This window comes from Petromyzon marinus, chromosome 33, assembly GCF_048934315.1.
Source record: "Petromyzon marinus isolate PM22_M1 ecotype Great Lakes invasive population chromosome 33, UKy_Petmar_22M1.pri1.0, whole genome shotgun sequence".
Classification (NCBI taxonomy): Eukaryota; Metazoa; Chordata; class Hyperoartia; order Petromyzontiformes; family Petromyzontidae; genus Petromyzon; species Petromyzon marinus.
The window spans coordinates 5,743,621-5,768,560 of NC_133699.1; the positions used below are offsets into that span (position 1 = coordinate 5,743,621).

General features: G+C 44.4%; 1 protein-coding gene across 3 annotated transcripts; it reads right to left on the reverse strand.

Moving 5' to 3' along the window:
• Nucleotides 1-428: 428 nt before the first annotated feature.
• Nucleotides 429-17,184, reverse strand: BRF1 (BRF1 general transcription factor IIIB subunit). 3 transcript variants are annotated; one of them, XM_032964958.2, is made up of 19 exons: nucleotides 16,950-17,184; nucleotides 16,095-16,317; nucleotides 14,391-14,471; nucleotides 13,674-13,847; nucleotides 12,891-12,922; nucleotides 12,711-12,783; nucleotides 10,135-10,284; nucleotides 9,496-9,589; nucleotides 8,807-8,933; nucleotides 7,569-7,611; nucleotides 7,341-7,433; nucleotides 5,836-6,162; nucleotides 4,974-5,035; nucleotides 3,880-3,961; nucleotides 3,697-3,752; nucleotides 2,604-2,863; nucleotides 1,892-1,943; nucleotides 1,025-1,268; nucleotides 429-746 (listed from the first exon to the last, which is right to left on the reverse strand). In XM_032964958.2, the coding sequence occupies exons 2-19, from the start codon at nucleotides 16,279-16,281 to the stop codon at nucleotides 703-705; spliced, it is 2,181 nt and encodes a 726-aa protein (XP_032820849.2). In that variant the 5' UTR covers nucleotides 16,282-16,317; nucleotides 16,950-17,184; the 3' UTR covers nucleotides 429-702. The 3 variants fall into 3 exon arrangements, with proteins under 3 accessions (XP_032820849.2, XP_032820850.2, XP_032820851.2); XM_032964959.2 differs by lacking the exon at nucleotides 16,095-16,317; XM_032964960.2 differs by having other exon boundaries at nucleotides 16,159-17,184.
• Nucleotides 17,185-24,940: the final 7,756 nt, after the last annotated feature.

Below are 24,940 nucleotides of genomic sequence, written 5' to 3' on the forward strand. Positions count from 1 at the left end.
TACTGTATACACTGATAAGGCATCCACAATACAGGTTTTTGTGGGTTAAAACGCGTAAATGTGTCATAAAACCCGCCACCACCCGGACACAGCCAATTAGTAAGGTTTGTCACGTAAACAGAACATTTACAATCTGAGTTTGACGTTTCGCAAGTAATTGCAACGAGCATCATCAGGCGACAGCCAGATTTTCGTGGATTTACTCTGCAACACACCGGTGTGCTGTACTAGTAACGAATTGGCAGGTTCTGTTTACGTGACGAACCTTACTAATTGGCTGTGTCGTGTGGTAGCGGGTTTAACGACACATTTATATTGACGCGATCCAACCCAAAAAAACCTGTATTATGGATATTGGTCGCAAAAGCCTACGTGATGTTAAACTGTTAAGGCAATTGTGCACACTTAAGCAGCCAGCAGACGTATGGTTTAAACAAAAATGTATTGTAGTTTTGATGCACTTTACAATATTTGATTGTAATTATACACGTAAAGAGCACAACTTGTGCAGCGTTTTCACTGCACCGCGTATATCAATCCAAAACGGCACTTCTCAAATGGAAATTCATGAATCCTCATCGCTTTTAAAACAAAGCAGGCACTCCTTTGTAGAGACAAAGTCGGTGCTTGAGCCATCCTTAGGTTTATAAAAAAAAGTCCGCTACGTGGTGATTTGAAAATAAATTAATTCTTCATCCTTCTTCAGTAGGCGTCGTCAAATTCTTCATCGTCATCGCAACCGTAGTCTGCAAAAAAACACACGAACGCACGCAGATTTGCGATCACAATCCGGCTCATGTTGAATCCATGTTTAGCATCAACCGAGAGAGACCGCCCGAATAAACGAAATATAAAATGACTTTCAGCGATAGGCACTCAATTACATGTAATTTAAATGTCATTTCATTACCTTTGTAATTTATGTCTAAATTACATCACCCGTGTTCCAGAAAAACGTACCTCCATCAAGTAAACCGTGTATAGCCGAAACACGCGTTTCTCCAAACTGCCGACGAACACTCACCAGCCTGTCCCATGAGCGCGAGCGCACTGACGCACGGCTCGTCCTCCTCATCCTCCTCTTCCTCTTCCGCTGCCGCCGCCTCCTCGTCGGCCTGGAACCGAACGGGCCCGCTCTCCACCACCACCGCCACGTGGTCTGGATCCGCGCCTCTTGCCGAAGTCGGACCCGAGGCTTCCGTCAGGGCCAGGGCAGGAACTCCTCCCAGCGCTGGGACGGCCGGTGGTTCTTTGCGCACGCTGGCAGTCTTGTGTCGTAAAAAGAAAAACACATCAGATATAGGCAGCGGTGGTGACGAGAAAGTCCTGATTTTGTATATGAGAAGCCAGTGGCTTGAAGGAGGATGCAAACCAAAATAATTGTCATTTTCTTTTTGATAGGTGTTTTAGGAGGAGGATGCGTGTAGTTGTTCTGTCCGATGTGGGTTTTAAGATTCCTGAATGAGAAAACGACTTTCAAATTAATGGTCGCCGCAGTGGTCATGGAAGTGACACCCGTTGAATGCTAGCATGGAGCACCAACTTCAAAATCCTTTTCTCTAAGGATCAAAAAATGTGACAGCCCAGAACATTAGGGTTACTTATCTTGAGTTGTTTATATTCTGGATTAGTGACCTTAACACTACTTCTATATCTACAAGATAACAGCTGTTTGTATTTTGGGTTGAACACTTTACCCCAATTAAAACTGTAGCCCAACTATAACAACCACACGTGTTCTTAATGGAACATTGAGAATTATCAATAAAACCAAATGAGTGTAGAGGTTGGGAAATGCTAATCTGAAGGTTCCTTATACATTCAGGAATACGGCAAAGTATATTAAAAAAGAGCGATGCGTCAACCATTCAGAAAAATTTAAATCACTTACCTTATCCAGGACGAATTTCTTGGCTGACTGAGATGACAATAGAGGCTTTATCCTAAACACAAGACAGCAACATTAATATATGTGCACTGATATAGATATGTTAGCAAAAACACGAAATACTTTTAAGTATAGAAAACAAAAGACATGTTTTGGAGAGCTTGTAATGTGTATGCACTGTGTGTAATGTGTATGGATGCTGTGTGTAATGTGTATGAATATTGTATATAAGTGTACAAGTGTAATTTTACACACGCGTAATGTTTGTGCACACTGTTGTGGGGAGCGGTAGTGTAGCGAATAGCGCGCTGCCCTACGAACCCAGCAAAACGAGTTTGATTCCCGCTCACGGCTAACACCAGTGACGATTATCTGAATCGGTCCAATGTGAATTGGTGCCATGTGTAAACATCGGCACTGAGGCGACAAAGGCAGCCACACGTGGTGCTGGCCACTACCCACCCCCTCGCGTGCCGTGCCGACCTTCATGGGTCCTCGCTAACAGCACTCGGCCTAACAATCTATTAAGATTATACTGGGGGCATCTCTGTCTTATGAGTGTTAACAGCATGCTGCTGGGACTGGTATACATAAAGCTGCCCCTCTACCGCACACGTGTCTAACAACGGGGGGGGGGCGACACAACGACAGGAGGAAGGAGCTATGAGAAATCTCTACGTCACCAGCCTGGACGCGAGGCGGCGATGTTGCTCACCGCTTGCCCAGGGAGTTGATCGAGGTCAGCCTCATGCGGTCCCGGGACTCGGGACGCGGCGATGCCGGTACAGCCGTGGTGGCCGCAGTGTCATCGCGACGCGGCGTCGAAGCACCCGAGCCGCCCCCCTTGTTGTTCAGGTCCTTGAGCACCTCGTAGTTGATCTTGCTGGAGATCCTCTTCTGGGCCAGCATCTTCTCGATGGCCTCTCCTGCCGTGCTGGCCCGGATCGGCTCTCGCCTCTTGCCCGACTTCTTGGGCTGAGGATGCATATGGGCATTCCGTCTCACTTTTAAGATTGGGAAAAATGTAATCAAGAATATAAAATGCATCGCAAATGTCCCTCCAACTCGTGCACTGCGCTCATTCTCCTCTGAGATAGATATATTTTATATTTGTTATTACACGATTGGGAAAAAATAACAAATCTAAAACATATCTCACACGTCCCTCCAACTCTTTGCACTGTACTCATTCTCCTCTACTGCGCCGGACGTCTGGAACTCTTCCCCCCCCCCCACCCCAGTCATGCGTGCTGTCGATTCCCTGCCCTTGTTAAAGTCTGGGGCTCAAAACATTCATTTTTCCTTCTACCTATGACTGACTACCTCTCCCTACACAAAATATACCCATTGCTTCTAGTGTCTTGAGATGAGATGCTGTCCAATGAGGTCACCTATCCCAAAACGACCACCACAAAATTGAAGAAAACCAGTTTTGGTACAACTGTGTGCCAACAAATAGCACCATTCGTATTTTATTGGAAAAAATGAACTTTCGAAAAGCTATAACGATGCACTGATTAATCAATGAATAAAGTCTTAAGCTCATGATACATACATCAATTTGCGTGAGTGAGAATCAGTATTTTTACTTCTTATGTAATGTAGGCCATGGATTCAGGTGGCCACCCTCACACAGCCAGTAGTGTCCGCAGACTGCACTACCAATGTTAAAAACGATCAAATTGTTGAATGGCGACCATGAATCGTGAAAACACACTGAATCACCGGGAAGTATATGAGTGTCATAAGACCCCACCAGAATTACATATATTTTTAAATCCCACCAGAATCTTGCGTGGATCACCTACCTTCTTCTCCTTGTATATGCCAAGTTCCCTTTCTTTGGCTTCTCTGTCAGCTTTTTCTTGAAGGAGTAAAACAGACAAAATGTTACTGCACTGATCTAAAACGGCTTCCTTATATGTTAAAGTGCTTATTTTACAAATCCTCTGCAGACACCCTTCAAGATTCACGTGAGAAAAAATGTATACCTTGTTGTTCCTGGAGAAATGCTGCATTCTCTTTCATCCAGAGTTCTGTTTTGATGTCAATTTCTTGCTTGCTTAAAAGGTACTGCAAAAAAACGATACATTACACCCGTCTGAAAAATCTTTACGGTATAAATAGAAAATACATTTGTATTCAAGGTGAAATTAGACATCATCCAATCAGAAAGATTTAAGCTCACAATAATTGCATCAAATAAGATAAAGTTTTCATGTTTTATACAATACACATAACCCATGCAACCACTAGAGGTCACCACAGTCGCCACAATAAAATTATTGCAACCCAGAATTGTAATAACTCGAATCGCCAGGAGGTAAATTGCAACATTCCTGACCTAACCCATCCCTAATCAACAGGTTTACATCTAGTCTGTAGACCAATCATTGTCCAGTATACACGCTCTTCATCAATGCCTGCTTCGATTGGGGAAGGGGGAACTGTCATTCTATTTCATTGCTTACCCGCGTTGTCCAAGTCGCTCAAGGTCAACGCATTGCCGGCAACAATTACCTTGAAATTGTGGAGTAGATCTTGGCCTTTCCATCTCTATGACAATATTAACAGTGCGAGGTGTATTGTTGGTGCAGTGGTCAGTTCATTCCTAGCGAATTCCATTCCTGGCAATGGCTAACATCAGGGGAGGTATCTGGAACTTTCACAGCCACACTGACCAGCATGGTGAAGTATGGTCACGCAACCTTCATAAGCAACATAGCATGGGAATGCTTTCATCTATTGATAGTTTAACAAAGAGCTGTCATTTATTTTTACTAAAATTGTGGGGTAAATGTGATCATTGTATACAGCTTACACTATTTAGAATGGATTAAAAGCCAAACAAATAAAACATCTTCAGTGCTGGTGTACTTTCTCTGGCTGCATGCTCATTCTTAACAAAACAGAACTGCTGTTCATTCACTATCCTCATACAACCTGAATGAACACACTTCCTATTCCCAGGGATGACGGTCATGTTAAAACCTTATGGTATTGTTTATTTTTGCAGCAGGCGATCCTTCCGCTATCTACAAGGCTGCACTTTTAAGGTACAGAATTTCAGGCCAGCGACACTCACAGCTTCAATTTCCAAGTCATCAATGTCGGTGAGGTCCAAGTCCCCATCTTCCTCCTCCGCAACTGCACGTGCAAAAATAACAACAGAATCAATCTGCTCTGTTGTCCTTTTGCAAGCGGTGAACACTCTTTTATATATTTGAAATATATGAAAGTTGTACAAATTGTACTGTTGTTGCATGCTGCGTGACTAAACCGAATAAGCATTTAAAAACATGATTTTGACAAATTTATGGTCGCAGTGTTGGTGCACCGCGCAATGAACTCTGCCACTCATGTTCGATGTCTGGCCACAGTTAACATCAATGGGGAGAGATATCTGAACCGGTCCTGGGTGCCACCTTCACCAACCCTCACTGACGGGCACTGTAAAATAGTCAAATAACTCCCCATGGAGTGGGGAGCTTTTCATCCAACAGCAGATTGACAAAGGTCTAAACATAATTATTATATTAAAACGCTTAAATTAGCAATAACTGATCATTTGCAAAACGATAGATATCATTCTCATTGACCTCATATACATAAAGAAAAATCCAGCCATTTTTAATCCACCAATGGTCTGCTTACAGCAAGTCGTTCAGATAAGCTTTTTGAGCCTACTTCACTTCACTGGTCAGTACGGGTTTCTGACTGGGTAAGTATGGATTTATGAATGGGTAAAGGGCAGGACCAATTCTGATATCACTTGCCACTGATGTTAACCATGACTGGGAACTGAACCAGATCGCCAGGTTCATAGCACAGCACGCTAACCACTGCACCGCCCCCCATTGACCTTGTGTCACACAACACACCTTAGGATCCCACCACACCCACCACGGCAACCCTGGTGTAGGCAAGCGGTTCAGAGTGTCACCTACGTGGCTCTGCCTCATTGATGGCCATGCACTCCTCGATGGACTCCTTGAGGCCCAGGCTGGCAGCGGTGGGCAAGGGCCCCAGCACCGCACGCAGGCTGTTGTCCACCTCCAGGCCGGGCGAGCGCCACAGCGCGGGGCTGCGCGGTGGACACGGCGAATCTCCCAGCGGCTCCGAGGGCTCGCGGTCGCTGCGTATCTCCGACTCGATGTCGTCCGTGCCCAGCGGCAGGTTGGCGTCCATCAGCATGAGATCGTCCTCGTCCTGGCCGTCGCCCTCTTTGTCCTCCTCGAGGTCAGGCATCAAGTCGTCCTTGCTGTCGCTGCACACTGGCAGGAGAATCGCGATAGGTATTTGGAGGTTGAGGACAGGATTTTTACCGTTGAAATTCATGATTTGCACATCGCTATGGGTTAATAATCAAAATATTTACACTGGAGGAATCCGATGAGCTATAAAGCTCTCTTTAACAGATGTCCAGTGGGGGCGGGTAAGATCAATACATCAAACAGTACAAAAACATGATAGTCGTCCAAAGTACAAGAAAGATAAACAAATCACCCAAACACATACAAATAAAACTAAACCATATCCATACTACCAGGCAAAGCCCACTGAGGTATTAACTTATTTTTCAGATGCAACCTGGCCATTATGGCCGGGGGGGGGGGGGGCAGAAAATTACTGAGTTGAAGCCAAAGGAGGGGAAACGCCCATGAGAGATGTCTGTCACAGAGATGGAGGGATGAGATTGGCTCGATTGCAGTCGATGGGTGGACTGTTGCATCGTGGGACTGAGGGATGGGCGATGGCTTGGGGAGGCCTTCATCCAGCACTAGACAGATCACGGTTGATGATGATGATGACGAAAGGCAATTAATGCCTATCAAGTTCAAATTTATTTTTTTAACTAGTTGAGAACTGAAGACTCCAAAATAATCTAATTTACAAGAGTGACCAAATCACACGGAAATGTGTCAATCTCATGAGATCTCAAAATTTAAGCTTGGATAGACCTTGAATGGGTTACCACCATGTATAAAACAGATGTTGTAGCCTGCTGTGAAGCTACTCACTGGGAAGCAGAAGACAATGCTGCACAATAAATTAGTGTAGTCCAATGCACCCACATCCATGCTCCCGGCCTTCACCAACCCACACGGACCAACGTGGTGAAATAGTAAAATAACCATCGAGACCCGTACGGCATACATATTATGTTTTTGTACTGTTTGTTGTTGTAACGTTTTTACCAGCCTCTACTGGACATCTGTGAAAAATAACTTTACAGCTCATCGGAGTCCTCCAGTATAAATATTCTGATTCTGATATATGTACATGTTGAAATTCTATCGCACCGTACATAGCCAACCGTGTTAATCGGAGGTGCGTGATGGGGAAATGTCCTCATCCAGCCATGGATTGACAAAAGGGGCTGTACATGTACAGAGTGAAAGTAACAAGTCAAGGAGTCTGCTCATTCCAACACCAGGTCAGACAGCTGTACCTTCCTTGAGCAAGCTGGCATAAAGTCCCCTCAGCTTGGGCCTTCGTGACTCAAGCTCGGTCTCAATCTCCTGCTGGAAAGAGCTGATCTCCTCTGTGAGTAAAGTCACACACACACGATTAATGGTGTATGAATGTATGTATTTGATTTATTCTTTAAATGTCTTGTACAAAACCGAAAACAAAGTTAAGATAGTTGAAGGGTACGATGAATCGGATAAGGCCCCACCTTCATATTCATCGAGTTCTTGCTTTGATACTTCCAGGTCCATCTTTAAAAGTACAGGGCTCAAAAATGTTAGTAATTTATACTCTTTGGTTCTTTCGGTAAAGTCACGTAGGTATAAAATCAATCACGACGTTTCGGGCGCAACACAAGCGTTCATCATCAGGTGGGAAAGCGTGGTCTGCTGCTGAGGCAGCTGAGGCAGCTGAGGCAGTCTGGTCTGCTGCTGAAGCAGGCTGGCATAGGCAGTCTGCCTCAGCAGCAGGCCATGCTTTCCCACCTGATGACAGATGCTTGTGTTGTGCCCGAAACGTCGTGATTTATTTTTCTACATACGTGACTTTACCGAAAGAACCAAAGAGTATGGATTCCTGCAGTCACAAAAGCTTCAAATCAAGATTGTTAGTAATTTTATACACTAATTATAAAAAGACTAAATAAGCAGATGTACGCAGAAGGAATAACCGAGAGCAACTTGACAGTTAACCTCCAAGATGCAACAATGAGTAATGATTAATTATTGTGATATTTGCATCGTCTTGCATATGCAATAATATTTGTTGCAATCATTTACGTGATATCTGCAGCCACTCAAGGCGTTAACATTCACTACAATATTTAAACAAATCATTCTTGAATTTAACCACGGTCACGAAATAGGACAATTCATCAAATCGCCGAGCGGGTGAATCGTTACCCCACAACAAAGAAGCAAACACTTTAATATTTGACGTTTTCAAAAGTTCATGAGATTACGACACACGGTGTTTAAAGTTTCATCTACAGGCGAAACTCTTTTTTTTACTATACCAGTCTGCCAACAAAGCAAAACACCCCAAGATTAATTTACGATTAGCCACAGACATTTCAGCCGAGCAAGAGCAAGCAAGTAGAATCCTGCATCGAGTTGGGTACCCCGTGGGTGGGAACCAAGAGGTACAAAAGTGGGTCACACAACTAAGTCTTATTTACGGCTTGCCGTTCGGGTGCCTGCCGGGTCACGTCTCCCGTGTGAAGCAGTAAAAAAAAACCGACTCCGTTCCGACTCGCTCTGCGGGTACCCGCGGGTACCCGACGTGATGCAGGACTCTACATGCAAGCAGCAGCGTGCACTTGGTGCGACGCGTAACAGCCCTCGGGTCGGTTTCATCCGCAAGTGAAGATTTACTGCAAGTGGCGACCATAGCAGCCCTGCTCTCCCGGCACGTCCGGGGCAAGGCTGGGTGGAGAGGTGGCCATACCTGCTGCACTTTGGCCTTGCGTTTGCCGCTGATGAACGAGGGTGGGTCGCACTCCGCCTCCAGGTCAATGCGCATGAACTCATCGATCGTCAGCTGGCTTGTGGGCGTATCCTCAAACTCCGTGAGCCTGCAGCGCAGAGTAACGACGAGGGCTTAATATCTCAGTAGGGTCCGAGTCATTGACTCAGAAAAAAAAAACACATGTCCCTGCACTCAGCACACCACATCCTCAATTCCTTCCACTTTGGTGACTACAGTAACAGCAGCAGCCACCAATCAATACCAAGTGGCGGTATCTTCTTCCAAGCTGGGTATGCACCGAGATCATGTGGTATGATAAAGCTCTTTGGCAGGAGACAGGACAAACTGGGTGATGTTACAAGAAAAAAGGTGTAGATTTTGGGTCGTGTCTACAACACATGGAATACACGGAAATATACCGTATATTAACAGGATTTATCACAACTAAAAAGAACAAATTATATACGAGCTGTATAATACTAGAAAATGCTACTCTGTTTTTATTCTCGCATCCGATGAGCAAATGTTACGGGTCAGAAAAGTAAGTGCCTGACATTGAGCCGGTTTGCCAAGCCAATGCAAAGTTCAACCGAGGGGCAAAGCTTTGGGGTCACTGGCAAACATTTTACAACGGACAAGAGCAAATAATGTTAATAAGCAAAGTTTACCTTTTCCTTAAGGTCGACTCGCACACTTTCACCACTCGAATTACTTCCTTTACGGTCCGTCTAAAGTCATGCATGCGTGATGCGACCAGCAATGCTGCAAAAGCAAAATGCAAATCAAATAATAAATTCATAGATAAGCAGATCAGTGCATTGAACCTGCTATGATATCTAGATCAGAAATGTGGACATTAAAGATGGAACAAAAACTCAAAAGTGTACATGTTTGGAATCACACTAAAAAACAGAAACACATGGATGATAAAAAACACACACGTCATATCACATTGCCTGTTAAGCGGGATGGGCCAGGTACATCACGATAAAGGATGATGGCCTGTGGTTGAGACTAATAACGGAGTGGCAGCCAAGGAAGGGAATATGCCTGACAGGACATCCACTGGGCAGATGGATCGATGAAAACAGCCCACGTGCAAGCGCTAGGAGGAATATCACGTAGCAGGATTATGACAGCAACAACTTGGGAGGCCTTTACCTAGCAGTGGATTGATCGTGGCTTATTAGCATAGATCAAATATCAAAAACAGGCAATCATAAATGTATCATTGTTATTCCTTTGCTTGCATGGTGCCTGCAATGCGGCAGGCGCAGTATCGGACGACAAGGACTGAGAGGCGATACCAGCTCCGCAGAGGCCCGAGGGGCGGCGTCCCGTGTGCATCCAGTCGCGCTTCATTCGCGCGACCAGGCGCATGGCCGTCATGGACACCTCGTGCGTCTTGTCTCCGAACTCCAGCATGTGGGCAAACCGCGGAATGTACAGGCAAGGGTCTGCAAGTACGCACGCACGCACGCACACACACACACCCTCGTCAGCACGGAGCGTGCACTGTTTATTGCAGTGCAGCACGTACTCGTAATAAGTGTGGGTATATACCGTGTCCCCCATATAATGGGGCTTTCAGGAGCACTATCAAATATTTGAAAAACGATTGCAAGAATTGTTTTTATTGAAGAGTATGCAAAGTAATGATAACTTTTTAGCTGCGTCTCCACGCTGCAATAAAAAAAAATCACATGCCAGTCAGTCAAGAGTTTAATACTGCAGAGAAACTAATGTAGAATTGAAATGTGTGTTCTCGAATTATTCCGTGTTTTTTGGTGGTTTTAGTGGTAGTATTTAATATATATATAAACCAGCATAAATACCATTACAACTTGGAATTAGATAAGAAAAATGTACCCGAATGAAAATAAGGGTTTTGGTAAAAAAAAGTGATATACTGGGGCACCCCACCCCCGAATTAGTCTGCTTTTTATTAATACACTTACTTCTAGATTTGAAGCTTTCGTGACTGCAAGGATTCACTCTTTATTTTTTTCGGTAAAGTCACGTAGGTAAAATAAAATAAAACTAAATTAAATCACGACGTTTCGGAGGCAACACAAGCTTCCGTCTTCAGGTGGAACAATCACAGCAGAATATCTGTGTCAAGTGAACAGCTCTGAGACGGCCGGGATTATATACAGGTTAAGGGGGGGGGGGAGGAGCCAAGAAGGGACGTGGGTGGGGGGGGAGGGCTCAGTTAAGCCGCCTTTTGTTATGCGTTTGACTTGTTATGCGTTTGACTTGGTTTATAACGTCTTTCCAATGGTTGCTCAATTTGAAACCATCCTCTCGGTTGAAGTTGTGTCTGTGTTTGTATATCTGGATGGCTCCATGGACAAATCTCTGGTAATAACCGGGAGGTTTGCAGAGAACTTTGGTATCAGAGAAGACAATGTCATGAGAACCCGCTGTGTTGAAACAATGACCAGCCACGGCCGAAGAATTCGTTCTGCCGTGTTTCAATACAGTACACAAAATCCGTGATCTGATCCCATCCGTAAAGGATGTCATTCCTGACTTACAGTACCCCGGTGTTTACAAATTGAGTTGTACCTGCGGTGACTGCTATATCGGGGAGACTAAACGACATATTTCTGACCGAATCCGCGAGCACAAATCAGATTTGAAACACGACAGAACGAATTCTTCGGCCGTGGCTGATCATTGTTTCAACACAGCGGGTTCTCATGATATTGTCTTCTCTGATACCAAAGTTCTCTGCAAACCTCCCGGTTATTACCAGAGATTTGTCCATGAAGCCATCCAGATATACAAACAGACAACTTCAACCGAGAGGATGGTTTCAAATTGAGCAACCATTGGAAAGATGTTATAAATCAAGTCAAACGTTAGCTGCCTTATAATTGTACAGCCATTGCTCTCAGTGGGTTGTATGTACTTGTGCATCTCTTCCCCCGAACCCCCTACAGCATCAACCATTGAAAAGATGTTATAAACCAAGTCAAAGTTTGGCTGCCTTATAATTGTACAGCGATTTCCATTGCTTTTAGTGGGTTGCGTGTACTCGTGAATCTCTCCCCCTGAACCCCCTGCAGCATAACAAAAGGGTGTATTACCTGTTTTCGTGCAGTGCACCACCGCTACCCCTGAACCCCCTGCAGCATAACAAAAGGCGGCTTAACTGAGCCCTCCCCCCCACCCACGTCCCTTCTTGGCTCCTCCCCCCCCTTAACCTGTACATAATCCCGGCCGTCTCAGAGCTGTCCACTTGATACAGATATTCTGCTGTGACTGTTCCACCTGAAGACGGAAGCTTGTGTTGCCTCTGAAACGTTGTGATTTAATTTAGTTGTTTTATTTTATTTTATTTAACCTACGTGACTTTACCGAAAACACCAAAGAGTATAATACACTTACGTTCAGTGTTTATCCAACTTTAGTAGTTTTGACCCCTAACGGTGTAACATCCTGCGATCACAATCTGGTGCATGCAACGTGTCGCGGCTTGATTTACATATTAAGAATATCAGCAAAAACGAACAGCTGCACTGTGGAGGGCCTTACAAGGACCAGAGTCTGGGAAACACTGCAGTCGTGTATTTAGAGTCAATCTGTGCAAGAGGATCACAATAACAATATTTCCGGCATTACACGGTGCAGCCACCGAGTGTACAGGCAGCGGTTCTGCCGCAGGGACCACGAGCCACTGAAGACCAGGCACTTGGGGTACAAAGATAAGGGAAAGAGCACAGGGCGAACCATTTCATTCCTTGCGCCAGGGACGATGCCAACAATGCTACGCCACTGCATAGTCGCCACCCACAATGGTAAGTGCAAAGGTAATTACAGGCGATATTAGGGAAAGATGTATTCATCAATAATAATATGTATACAATAACAGCCATACCTATCGCCGGGGCATTGATGCACAGGGATCTTGCCAAAAGAAGGAATGTTTTTCCAAGGACATAAACATTTACCTGAAGCACAAAAACAAAATAGAAAATTATTACATTTACATCAAGCACTGTTACAGGTTACATTTTATGAAAACACAATGCAATCGATAAAAATGATTGGGACTTACTTGTAAGAGGTCACTGAAATCCAGCAACATATCTGAAAGATACATGAATTAAAGAAACATTTCGGGGAAAAATGTGTGTGGTGCATCAAAGTAGACTTTGCTAAAACATTAAACTCTTGCTGGGTGTCAATTATTGGGCTCAATATAAAACTGAAAAAGGCCGTGAGCAGAACTTAATTCAAACTTACAATAGACTGTTTCCAGCAGTCATAACTATATTTCTATGTATAAAAACATGGATGCTTACAACTTTTTACCGACTACAAAACTATACTCTTTGGTTCTATTGGGTAAAGTCACGTAGGTGACTTTACCCAATAGAACCAAAGAGTATGGATCCTAGCAGTCACGAAAGCTTTAAATCTAGACTACAAAACTGCCAATGCTTTAATAACCTAATGCAAGTCTGTTCAGAAAATATACTCCCCTTGTTCCAGCTCCTTTATTATTTTCATGCACTATGTTGTGAACCAGGCAACCCGAGCTGAAATTGCGGCTATGGCTAATACCAGTGGCGATACCTGTAAAAGGTTTATCCTCGTCACTAAACCACAATGGCCAGGATGGTGAAGTATCGTCAAACAACCCCCTTTGACCAATACGGCATGCAGAGGCATTCATCCAGCAGGGGATTGACAAAAGGGCTGTAAAAAAAAAATCACGCTTATGATTTTCCACCAGTCCATCATCTACACCATTGCTGTGCAAAATGAATATCTGCGAAAACCAGAATAATTGAAATATAAACAATGCTCATTGGCGTGCAGCTGCTGTCCAGGATACGTGGTGTGCTCTCTGTGCGGCACACCAGATACAAGCAAGCTGCCACCACGTGGGTCATCTTGCGACCACGCGTAAGCCGCTTGCTCACTGCCATCTTGAAGAAGTTGAATGCCGTGTCCAGGCAATGTTGATTCAGCTGCAGCTGGCTACCCAGCTGGGTTATGTGCCTCCGACCTGTTCAACAGTTTATTCATTACACTACATTAGTCATATATTCTGAATTTAGCAATGTTTCAAGCAATGACACATTCAAAAAAGTTTGCATGTCTCTAGCACACCTTTGTACCCACAGATACCATATGCCAGTTACACAATGGTTGGTATTCATAACTATAAAATAATAAAGTCCAAACCAAATAAGTAAAACCGCTTAAGAATGTATTTATATCATCAGCTTTAAATGCCAAACTAGTATGCTATAAATAAAAAAAAGTCTTACATCAGAATCTATTTAACATCAGTTCCAATCTTAATTACCCTTGAGATATTATCACAAAAATTGATGCCTTGGCACAAATCCACAACAGTTTTTCAACATACACAATCAGTTTTGCACATCTTTGCGATTTGCATATGTAAGATTAATGACCATGTTAGACACGTGCAACATACAAAGCAAATACCCTATCCAACAATAATAAAATTCAGGGTTTTGTTAATACATTACACAATAAAAGCAAATTTGCACAAGGGTGTCAAGCTGGGTGGGGAGCTCACCATTCTGTAGCGTAAGTGCACGAGACTCTTTTCCAAGGCCAGTGTAGAGGCCCGTGCCAAATGAGGGTGCTTTGCCTGGACCTACAAAGCAAAGCGGCATGGTTAAAACATGCACCCAGGGTCAATAAAATATCTGCTGGGTTCACTTTCATCACAAGAGTTAAAAAATGGTATCCCTTGCAACTCAAACAGTGTATATTGTGCAATGATCTCATCAAAATTTTGGTTTTGTTTTGTTGGGTGCACAGTTTTATATTTTGTATATTGACATGAGGACATTTACACCCAATAGGGTGATCCACTCATAGATACTCCACTAAACGATCCTAACAGTCGGCAACCGGTAACCGCTTCCAGTGAAATATTAGTACGGTAATGCACCGATTTGCACGCTTGAAACTACAAGCTATGAATCCGTTAAAAGCTAAAAGTGAAGCCCTGCTATTGCCTGCTCGTGAAACTGCTGGAGCGGATCTCTGGAGGGTATATGGTCTACTCTTCCTCACTGACCAGACGTATTAGGAGGCTTAATACCCATACTTTACCCCACCACACGCAACCTGCCAGTCAACTGCGGTGTACTCATACTGTTGGATGGACAGAGGCAGCGGAAGGATTTTAAAACGTTTTAACATATTAATTCAACTGCCGCGATGAGATAGATAAGAACCGGCCACCTCTGCATTACAAGTTCAGTGTGCTAACCATTACACCAGGGCAGATCCCTACCTTATCTGTTAAAACAGGAAAGTTGTTGTTTATTGCGAGAAATGTCTATATGTGGGGCTACTGGTTTTACTGGGTTTTTTTTCTTAATACAAAGGGTTTGACAAACCTGGTCATTATTACGGAAAGAAATGTTTTATGTCAAAGCCACTACACACAAATTTAAGAACAGTTATGAAATCTACTCTGTCAGACACCGACCCATTGCTGTCACAATATTCAATCAGTTGACAAGATGGTCATTAGAGATCGATAAGATATCTATTGGGGTTTTTTCAGAAAGGTTTTGCATTTGTGATATTTGGTTTTATTTGAGATTAAACAAAAAAATGTTTTTACCAGGAAAGGCCACGGAGCTATACATCTATTTTTCAGAAGCGACCTGACCATCATAACGCTTTGTTTTATAGTTTTATTATTTTATTGTTTCCTTTCTACGTGACTTTACCGAAAGAACCAAGAATATGAATCCCTGCAGTCACGAAAGCTTTAAATAAAAATTCATACATCATAACTCAACGAAGTGGTTTACAAAGTGGACATTTCAGATAACTACTCTCTAAATGGTGGATGGAAACCCCGGAGGACCCAGAGAAAACCCCACGCGACCATGGGGAGAACACGCAAACTCCAAATATACAGCAGCAGGCGTCAGGGTCGGGAACGAACCCACGACCTCCTGTATACACAGGCGAGCTAGTTAACATCTCCTAGCCACCGCGGCGCCCAAGGCAAGGTGCCTCCTCCTGTGCGAACGAGCATTGGAACGATATACTCTTGCATTCGTAAAACTTGTTATGCCACACGACAATATCTCGATAGCATAACACGTTATCTAACCGAGATGCATTTTCTTGTGCCACTCCCATCCACGCTACCCGCTGCTGAAGTTTGACGGTGCCATCACAGCCCTCCTGAGATGTATGTGATTGAAGGCGAAATGGTAAAACACACGCAGTTAAAGCTGGAGTTGCAAACCTTCCGATGAGACGAACTGCCCGACGACTGACGACGCTCCGCCACCGCCCTCCTGGAATTGTACCTCGGACACGATGATGTTGTCCTCAAGCACCGAGCCACACGCCGTGCAGACAGCATCTCCGCGAGCAGAGTCTGTCTCGATGTCACTGCAGCCGCAGTTCTGGCAAACCTTGCCTCCGGCCATAACACAGGCGAGATGTCCCGGAGGCCGAAGGAGGCACTGCCGCCACCAGTATAACACGGGGATCACCACCCACGAAACGAACAACCACCACTACCCCTGCCGCCAGCGCCAACAACTAAACCATACCATTTAAACAACTACAAGAGCCACCACAACCAATACCACCAGAAGCACAACTACCTAAACTTCCACCATAACTACCATTTAAACCATCTGCACTACTTCCAAAACTGCATCTAAAGCACCATCAACAAGACCGCTTTATTACCACTTAAATATCCATAGAGCAGCACAAACAAAACTACCACTCGAACACCCCACACACGCGATACCAAAATCCACCAGACCACAAACCACCACCACTAAACCACCACCACCTCCAGAACCATTAGTTACATAACGCTAACTGCCACTAAAAGCTGAATAACCCAACGATCACCTCTAAAAAAAAACACCTCAACCACCACAACCATCAAATCTACAACTTATGAGAAAAGCCCATTATAACGGAATAACAATGCCGTTCCATTCGTTTAAAAATAGACCAACCACACGGTAGGCCGCGAGTCCCAATCCTAGCCTTTGTTTCCTGACGGCCCTGCCCCGGAATCGGGCTGCCAAAGTCCACCGGCGGAGTAAGACCACGCGGTGTCCCCCCCCCCACTAACCGCGAGTCCGAGAAGGGGTTGCTTTCTCTTTCGCCGCTCATCTATTGCATTAATGTTTGGTCAATGCGAGGCAGTGTAGCCGCATCCACGGTTAATTACGAATAATTGTCGTGATAATTAAGCCATTGTCTCTCTTTCTACTGCTGCTGTGAACAAGGCCTCGAGCCGGTCCCATTGAAGTCAGATGGAGTTGTAGATTGAACTTCCGATTCCAAACTACCATTCGATTCCTACGTACACACTGCACGGGTCGAATAGTCTAATCGAATCGCTAATTTCGATTCCTAATGAACTGTGAATTCATTGCAATGTGGAATCGAAATTATGTGTCTCATTTACATAGGAATCGATCCTTGTCGAGTGGACTTGGGGAAATGGAACCAATCCCTAACAGCTCAATCCACTGGAACCTTGAATCTTCATTTATCATCCATGATCCATCCACTGCTGGATGAAGGCCACCTCATCGTACCAATGAAGAAAAAATTACAGATTACATAGCGACCTGCATATTACCTGCATTTACAGGAAAAAAATAGAATAGGTTCGGGCCATGACCCTTCTTCATAGCACATTTAAACTGAAGAAGAGCCGTTGACTGAAACGTCGCCTATACAATTTTTCTTTCAAGACCCACAGATATTGACGAAATGTCCGAGGCTTCGTCGGTTCGAATTAACACCCGTCAGGGACAAAAAATCTTCGATTAGAATCTGTAATTCACCGACTCTCATAGCAATTGGCGAATCACTTCTAGCTTAATCGCCATTTGTTGCCCTTCAATGGCACGGTGAAGTCATCATCAGCAGGGTGGGGGGGGGTACCCAGACACTAGGGGGCGACAGTGCTGTAGCTCTGCAGTCTATCGCTCTGCAATCAAACGTGCATGCACGTACGCAGTGGGGCGTTACGAATAATGTAATAGCATCATGACTCAGGGTACGAGCCCTACTAATGGTGAAACTAATCATAGCGGTCGTCATCTAGGACAACAGCAGGGATTAAACAAAATGATGATGCAATGTAAAATAGAAAGTAATAATGCAATTAATAATTTAGCTGTCGACCAAATCACCCTGTGCAAACCTCAAACAGCGTTGGCATGTGTTTGGAAAAGTTGGGTCAATGTTCCATTTTTACTGGGCTTGAATATTGCCAGATATTGGAAACAAAGCAGGTTTTGGGACGGCATAGATTGGAGACTGCCTGGGAATACCAAATATTGCAGGCTTGGGCCGCGAGATGGCCAGGCGATGGTAGCCCGCAGGGCAATTTACTCTTAAATCTTTCGTGTGGAGCTGTTGGGTGTGTGGCAGGTTCGCCAGTTGCCTCCCACAGTTCAAAACGTTCATTGGTGGAATTAGCTAAACATACCAATGCAGGACCCTCCTGAAGAAAAGAGTCCTGACACGTGGGGAGGATTTATTTTGTTAATAATGGACATATATTATTATTATTAATTCAGATTTGTAAAGCTGAATGTTGTGGTAATGGGGTTGAGCGCATCATGACAATTATAATACATATCCAAGTCAGAGATATTCTAAAGAGTTCAGTGAACGAGAAAGAGGGGGTTTTTTTTAAAGATAGCACATTCTATGCAACCACACTCAGCCTTTATCAGAAAGCATATGTACCTTGAGCACAAGGTATACATCACTAAAGTAATGGAAACAATTATTTGTAGTATATTCTTGGTTCTTTCGGTAAAGTCACGTAGAAGGGAAACAAAATAATAAAAATATAAAGCAATAAATTTTAAAAAATTATATTTTTATTATTTTGCTTCCCTTCTATTTCTACCTACGTGACTTTACCGAAAGAACCAAGAATATGAATCCCTGCAGTTACGAAAGCTTTAAATAAAAATTTAACAATTATTCGTAGTTTTTTCTTGGAAACTCAGAATAAGGATGGGACGTGACAACCATAAGTACCTCTCTGTATGTTTGTCTATGCTAAAGTAAGGTGGCACTTAAAAAATCAATTGGTTTGCGATGCGGATAATCGTAATACTCTAAAGAAATCTACAGCTCTTTGCCAACCCACCGTTGGGGGGGGGGGGGTTGTTTGACCATACTTCGCCATGCCAGCCAGTGCGGATTAGTGAGGGAGGGGTCTAGCTGGACGGTGCAGTTAACACCATGATGTTATACCGTGGCTAAATAATCTATTTACTGTAATGTTGAACGGTCCATCGTATAGTGCGAGAAACAATTTGCCAAGGCTGTACCCCAGTCACATAAGCGGAGACAAACATGTGAACAATTAAGAGGAGGGTCGGGGTGGGAGTTCCATACATGAAGAGCAGTGTATGATAATGATCTTTACTCAGAGTGAATTCAGACAACGGTTGCTATATAGCAGTGCCACACTACTCTGATGATCCCCAAAAAGTATGACGCCGATGTACAAATACCATTCATAGTTCAGAACGAAACTGAGCTCACGCCAGTAACGCTGTAATATTTGTCAGTATTACGTGGCAAGGCTGCTAATTAAATTCGATCCTGGCCTAGACGCTTGAAATGCTTTATTTTTGGTGCAAGAGTGGCCACCTCCTCTCGCAAATGAAAGAAGCCCGCCGTGCCTGCATATACTCCTCCGCACTTTTCAAATGAGCGGGAGTTGTTTGCGGTGGCCAGCTGCTGTGGTTGGAAATTACTGCCTGCCCTCTGCCCCCCCAGGGGTAAAGACCGTCTCGTTATAGGACGGCAGTCACATCGGGCACGAGATTTTTTCCACGGGGCCAAGTGGCTTGGGCACGCACACTAAACGGGAGAGAAACTCCAAACCAACATCGGATATAACAACAGAGACTCCACCGAGCCGATAGCCCTTCCTAGAGATGGTGTTACCACAAATAACATAACTGTCAGGCCACAACGCCACAAGAGTCTCAGCGGGGCGGCAGTGGTGTAACGACATCATTTGAGAATGTTTCGGGAGCCGCCTTTGACTCTGGGTTGATGGACATAAATTATCTGATGTTACAAGCCAGAGACATGTGTTGTGATGGTTAGGATGTTAAAAAAGAACAGTGCCAGCTCGTTTACATGAAAAAATGTCCTTATAAGCACGCACCACATATAATCTATCATACGGGGCCTTTAAGGTTTTACGCGTAAATCATTATGGCAAGAGTAAGGCTTTCACGCCATGCAGTGTGGGCTTATGCACAATGACAGCCTTGATTTGGCTAAGTCAGAGTTAATTATTTATACTGAGTTAAACAACATGCTTGTGATTGAAAGCCAAAGATATAATGTAATTACAGTATTAACTATTATAATCAAGCCGGGAGAGTGGTGGTACAGTGGCTTGTGCATTGGGCTATGAACCCAGCAATATGAGTTTAAATTCCAGCCACGGCAACAGAAAAATATCAGTGAAGGATATATGGAACTGACCCTGGTCCCACCCTTCACCAACCCACAATGACCAGAGTTGGAAGGACTTGGTCGAACAGAATATTAACAAAGGACTGTACATGTATCAAGCTACAATTATGATATTAAGGATTAAACATATTTGTTTGCATTAATTTCAATACTCTTTGGTTCTTTCGGTAAAATCACGTAGGTAGATATAGAATAAAATAAATCACGACGTTTCGATCACAACACAAGCGACCGCCATCAGGCTTGTGTTGCGATCGAAACGTCGTGATGTATTTTATTTTATTTCTACCTACGTTACTTTACCGAAAGAACCAAAGAGTATGGATTCCTGCAGTCACGAAAGCTTCAAATCAAGATTAATTTCAATATTGGCATTAAATTAACATCTGATTTTAATTATCTTCAAACTGTATGCATTTCTCATTTTGACCGATTAGAAAAGTCAATCACACTATAGACATGAACTCATCGATATAATAAGTAACTAATCTGTCGAAAAAAATGTAAACTAATGTAGTTATTTTATTTTTCACGTAAAGCTCATTGAGCTCATTGAGCTGTTAGCTGTTTTTCAAGGGCGACCTGGACAAACATCGAAGTGGCTTATCATTTGTGGAATGTATAGTAGTCAAGTAATGTAGACTCGAGAGAACTTCTCATAATTTAGGGTCAGCTGAGTGTATGACAGATAGCGTGGTGGGCGTCAGATGAGTTGGTGACGGTCAGGAGGGTGATTGGCGTCAGATCATCCCATCCATAAGACGGGCTGCCCTCACGTATTCCATACTCGACTACCCTGTGCGTGTATTTTTGCAGCGGTAGTGTAGCGGTGAGCACGTTGTGCTCCGGACCCGGTTACCCGAGTTCGATACCCGCTCACGGCCAACACCAGTGACGATTATCTGAACCGGTCCTGGGCCTCCACTAGGTTGACTCAGCCTCAAACGAGTACCTGGTGTGGTGTGTAAAACATTGCCGCTAGGGAGACAAAGGCGGCCAAGCGTGCTGTTGGCCACCCACCCCCTCGTGTGCCGTACCGGTGCTTACTAACAGAAATTGCCCCAAAAGTACGTTCAGGCTATACGGGGGATCTTTGTCTTGCAGCCGTTATCCCAGTAAACATGCAACATTGGGTCAACGTTGGTCCAACGGTTCCAACATTTATACCAACGTTGGGACAATGTTGTACGTTTATTGGAATGGGCCCCTTTCGAAACACGGCCTGCACAATGCCATCATGTCTTCATCCTTTACCTTAAAGGCCATCGTATCGGCAATAAAAATATATTTTATGACGCCACTGGGAATTCTATCCCTGGCAAAAGCCAAACGCACTTCAATTAGGAGATTTTCCATCAGACAGCAAGACACTAAACATAAAACAGTGCAAAGGCTTGGTAGTAGCGTTAATGGCACAGTACAGCCCTGCTGCTGGGGTCACCATCTCCCCTGGTGTTCCCAACATTGTCCTCTTTTTTGAGATAGCTGCCTTACTGGAAAATCTACAACTCTTCCTGGGACGTTAAAACTCCTGTTTTCTGTCGGCTGAGCACGAATAATGCACCGGTCAAGACGATGCATTTGCATATTGGTCTCCCCTCTCCTGGTATTGTGAGATCTTCTTCCGTCACACGTCTCAGTTTTTGTTTACACCTCAGAGGTGGCAACCCTAGCCGCTGCGCATGCACACTGCCGCTCATCACACACGTGGAATAAGCGCGGCTGACATCCAGAGGTCGCAGCCTTTAAAGAAACTTAAAGAATGCCGCCCGAGGGTGGAGAGGCATATACGCCTCACTTGTGTGACCCAACAAAGACAAAGATCGCCCATATAGCCTTTAACAGGCTGTTAGGGTAAGTGCTGTTAGCGAGCACCTATGAAAATCGGCACGGCATGCGAGGGAGCGGGTGCCGAGCACCACGGCCGACCGCCTTTGTCTCTCGAGTGGCTATGTTTAAACACCGCACCAGGTACTCATTTTAGTCGGAGTCGACCTAGGGTAGGCCTAGGACCGGTTCAGAAAATCGTCACTGGTGTTGGCCGTGAACGGCAATCGAACACGGGTCGCTGGGATCGTAGCGCAGCGCACAGCGCGCTACGATGTGGCGTTCCAACTGAGCCAAACATACACACTCGTAAATTGCATTGTCTTGATTCCATTCTCACTTAGCTTTCAAAAACCGGAGATATTGTGTACTTCAAAAAAATATATAGGACATTCTGTAAAAACCAGGACAGGTTGGCAACCCGACCACCATCGTTGATGCTCAGACATTGCACATTCGGGTAAGGCGCCACCATAAATCACATGCGCGTGCGATACCGGGAGACGCCCCGGTTGAATGTTTCGCCCTGGCTCGGCAGTCCTCGCCACTGCAACAATACAATAATACAAATCAATAGCCCATGTCTTAGTGCATCAGACCTGAAACACAACTTTGGTGGGTAAGTAAAAGGGGCATTTGCCCCCGCCCGCTACCCAACCCACAACATGTGCGTGCGTGTGTGTAACCGTTTGTTTTGTGGTGGGGAGCGGTGGCTAAGAACTGGTCCTGAGCCAGTCAGCCAACCCATGGCACCCGGGTCTGTCCCATGACCTCCTATCGCCCTGACGTGATCTCAAAGTACATCTAGCCTGGCACAAGCGCTGTGGTCACGTCACCATCAGTTAATGGTGAATGGCAGCTGTTGTCAGTAATGCATATGACAATATATGTGAAATGTGTGTATATATATGTGCATGCATACATATAAATGCCTATATAAAACAATTTGCTCCCTCCAAAATATGTGACTGAGTAAGCCACAGTATGCTACTGGATTCCCCCAGTATAAATACATATTCTGATTCTGAACTGACAACCGGCCCATGGCCAAGGTGCAGCCCTGCAATTGCTAAGGGGAAAGGCCTCCGCTAGATGGGCTCTCAAGAGCCTCTCTGGAAAGTCCCCTCAAGAGGGTATTTCGCCTGCTCTTCCATGCTGGCCGGACAGGAGTACCCACACTTTACCCTACCACACAGGAACTGCAAATTCGATGAACCGTGTGGTGTACCCGTGTGTACTGCTGCGTGGACAGACGCGCGGAGGTTTTAAATCAATCTGACGACTTCCCATTCGGGCGAATTTGGTATCCTGACACCCCTGAGATATGTTCAGAGTGGTCATACCGTAACAACGTCACATATGCGACCGTCATATATCTGCCTTGATCCGTCAGGCGCTCACACTCAGTGCAGTATTCGTGCACAGTGTTGTAACCGCAATGTTATGGAGACGTTCACATATCCGATCCGTTCACATATCCACCTATATACCTGTTCAGTCCTCAGCCGGTCGGATATGCGACCTTGCGCTTTACTGTTCAATGTTGGGCCATTTCTTTCGTCTTCCTCGTTTATTTGAGCACGAGTTGATATCTGGCCAAGTTTTACATTAGAAATGACACAATGTTCACAAAAAATCAAATAAACGCAAATGCGCATTGAATAACAAATTAACTAAGACGGGCGGCTAATGGATTGCTTAGACACCAGTGTGGAGAGCTCGCTTGTTTTGTGCAGCAATTCTGGTTAAAAAAAAGCCCTACTTAATGGTATATGAAATTCAATGGCCATATCCATAATCTGATAAACAGTCTGCAAGCGTTCGATCGTAGACAAACTTTTCCCAAATCCTGTCTCTAATTTATTTAATGTGCTGTCCCCTAGTTGGAAGTAACTGGGAGTATCTGATGCAAAGTTCTTGAGTAAGAATGTCATGGGCAGAGTTTAACAGAAGGCCACGGCCCCCAGCGTCTTTGAGAAAGGGCGTGGCCATGTCGAGAAAGAGAGCTTATGTTGGCACGAATCTTCCTGAAGAATTCATTTAAGTGCGATAGGCTAACGGATATGTAAAAAAAATCAACACATTCGTCAATAATACTCTGTGCCCTCCGATTAGCACGGTTGGCTACGTACGGTGTGAAAGAAGTTCAACATATACAGTGAGGGAAAAAAGTATTTGGTCCCCTACTGATTTTGTACGTTTGCCCACTGACAAAGAAATGATCAGTCTATAATTTTAATGGTAGGTTTATTTGAACAGTGAGAGACAGAATAATAACAAAAAAATCCAGAAAAATGCATGTCAAAAATGTTATAAATTGATTTGCATTTTAATGAGGGAAATAAGTATTTGACCCCCTCTCAATCAGAAAGATTTCTGGCTCCCAGGTGTCTTTTATACAGGTAACGAGCTGAGATTAGGAGCACACTATTAAAGGGAATGCTCCTAATCTCAGCTTGTTACCTGTCCACAGAAGCAATCAATCAATCAGATTCCAAACTCTCCACCATGGCCAAGACCAAAGAGTTCTCCAAGGATGTCAGGGACAAGATTGTAGACCTACACAATGCTGGAATGGGCTACAAGACCATTGCCAAGCAGCTTGGTGAGAAGGTGACAACAGTTGGTGCGATTATTCGCAAATGGAAGAAACACAAAGTAACTGTCAATCTCCCTCGGCCTGGGGCTCCATGCAAGATCTCACCTCGTCGAGTTGCAATGATCATGAGAACGGTGAAGAATCAGCCCAGAACTACACGGGAG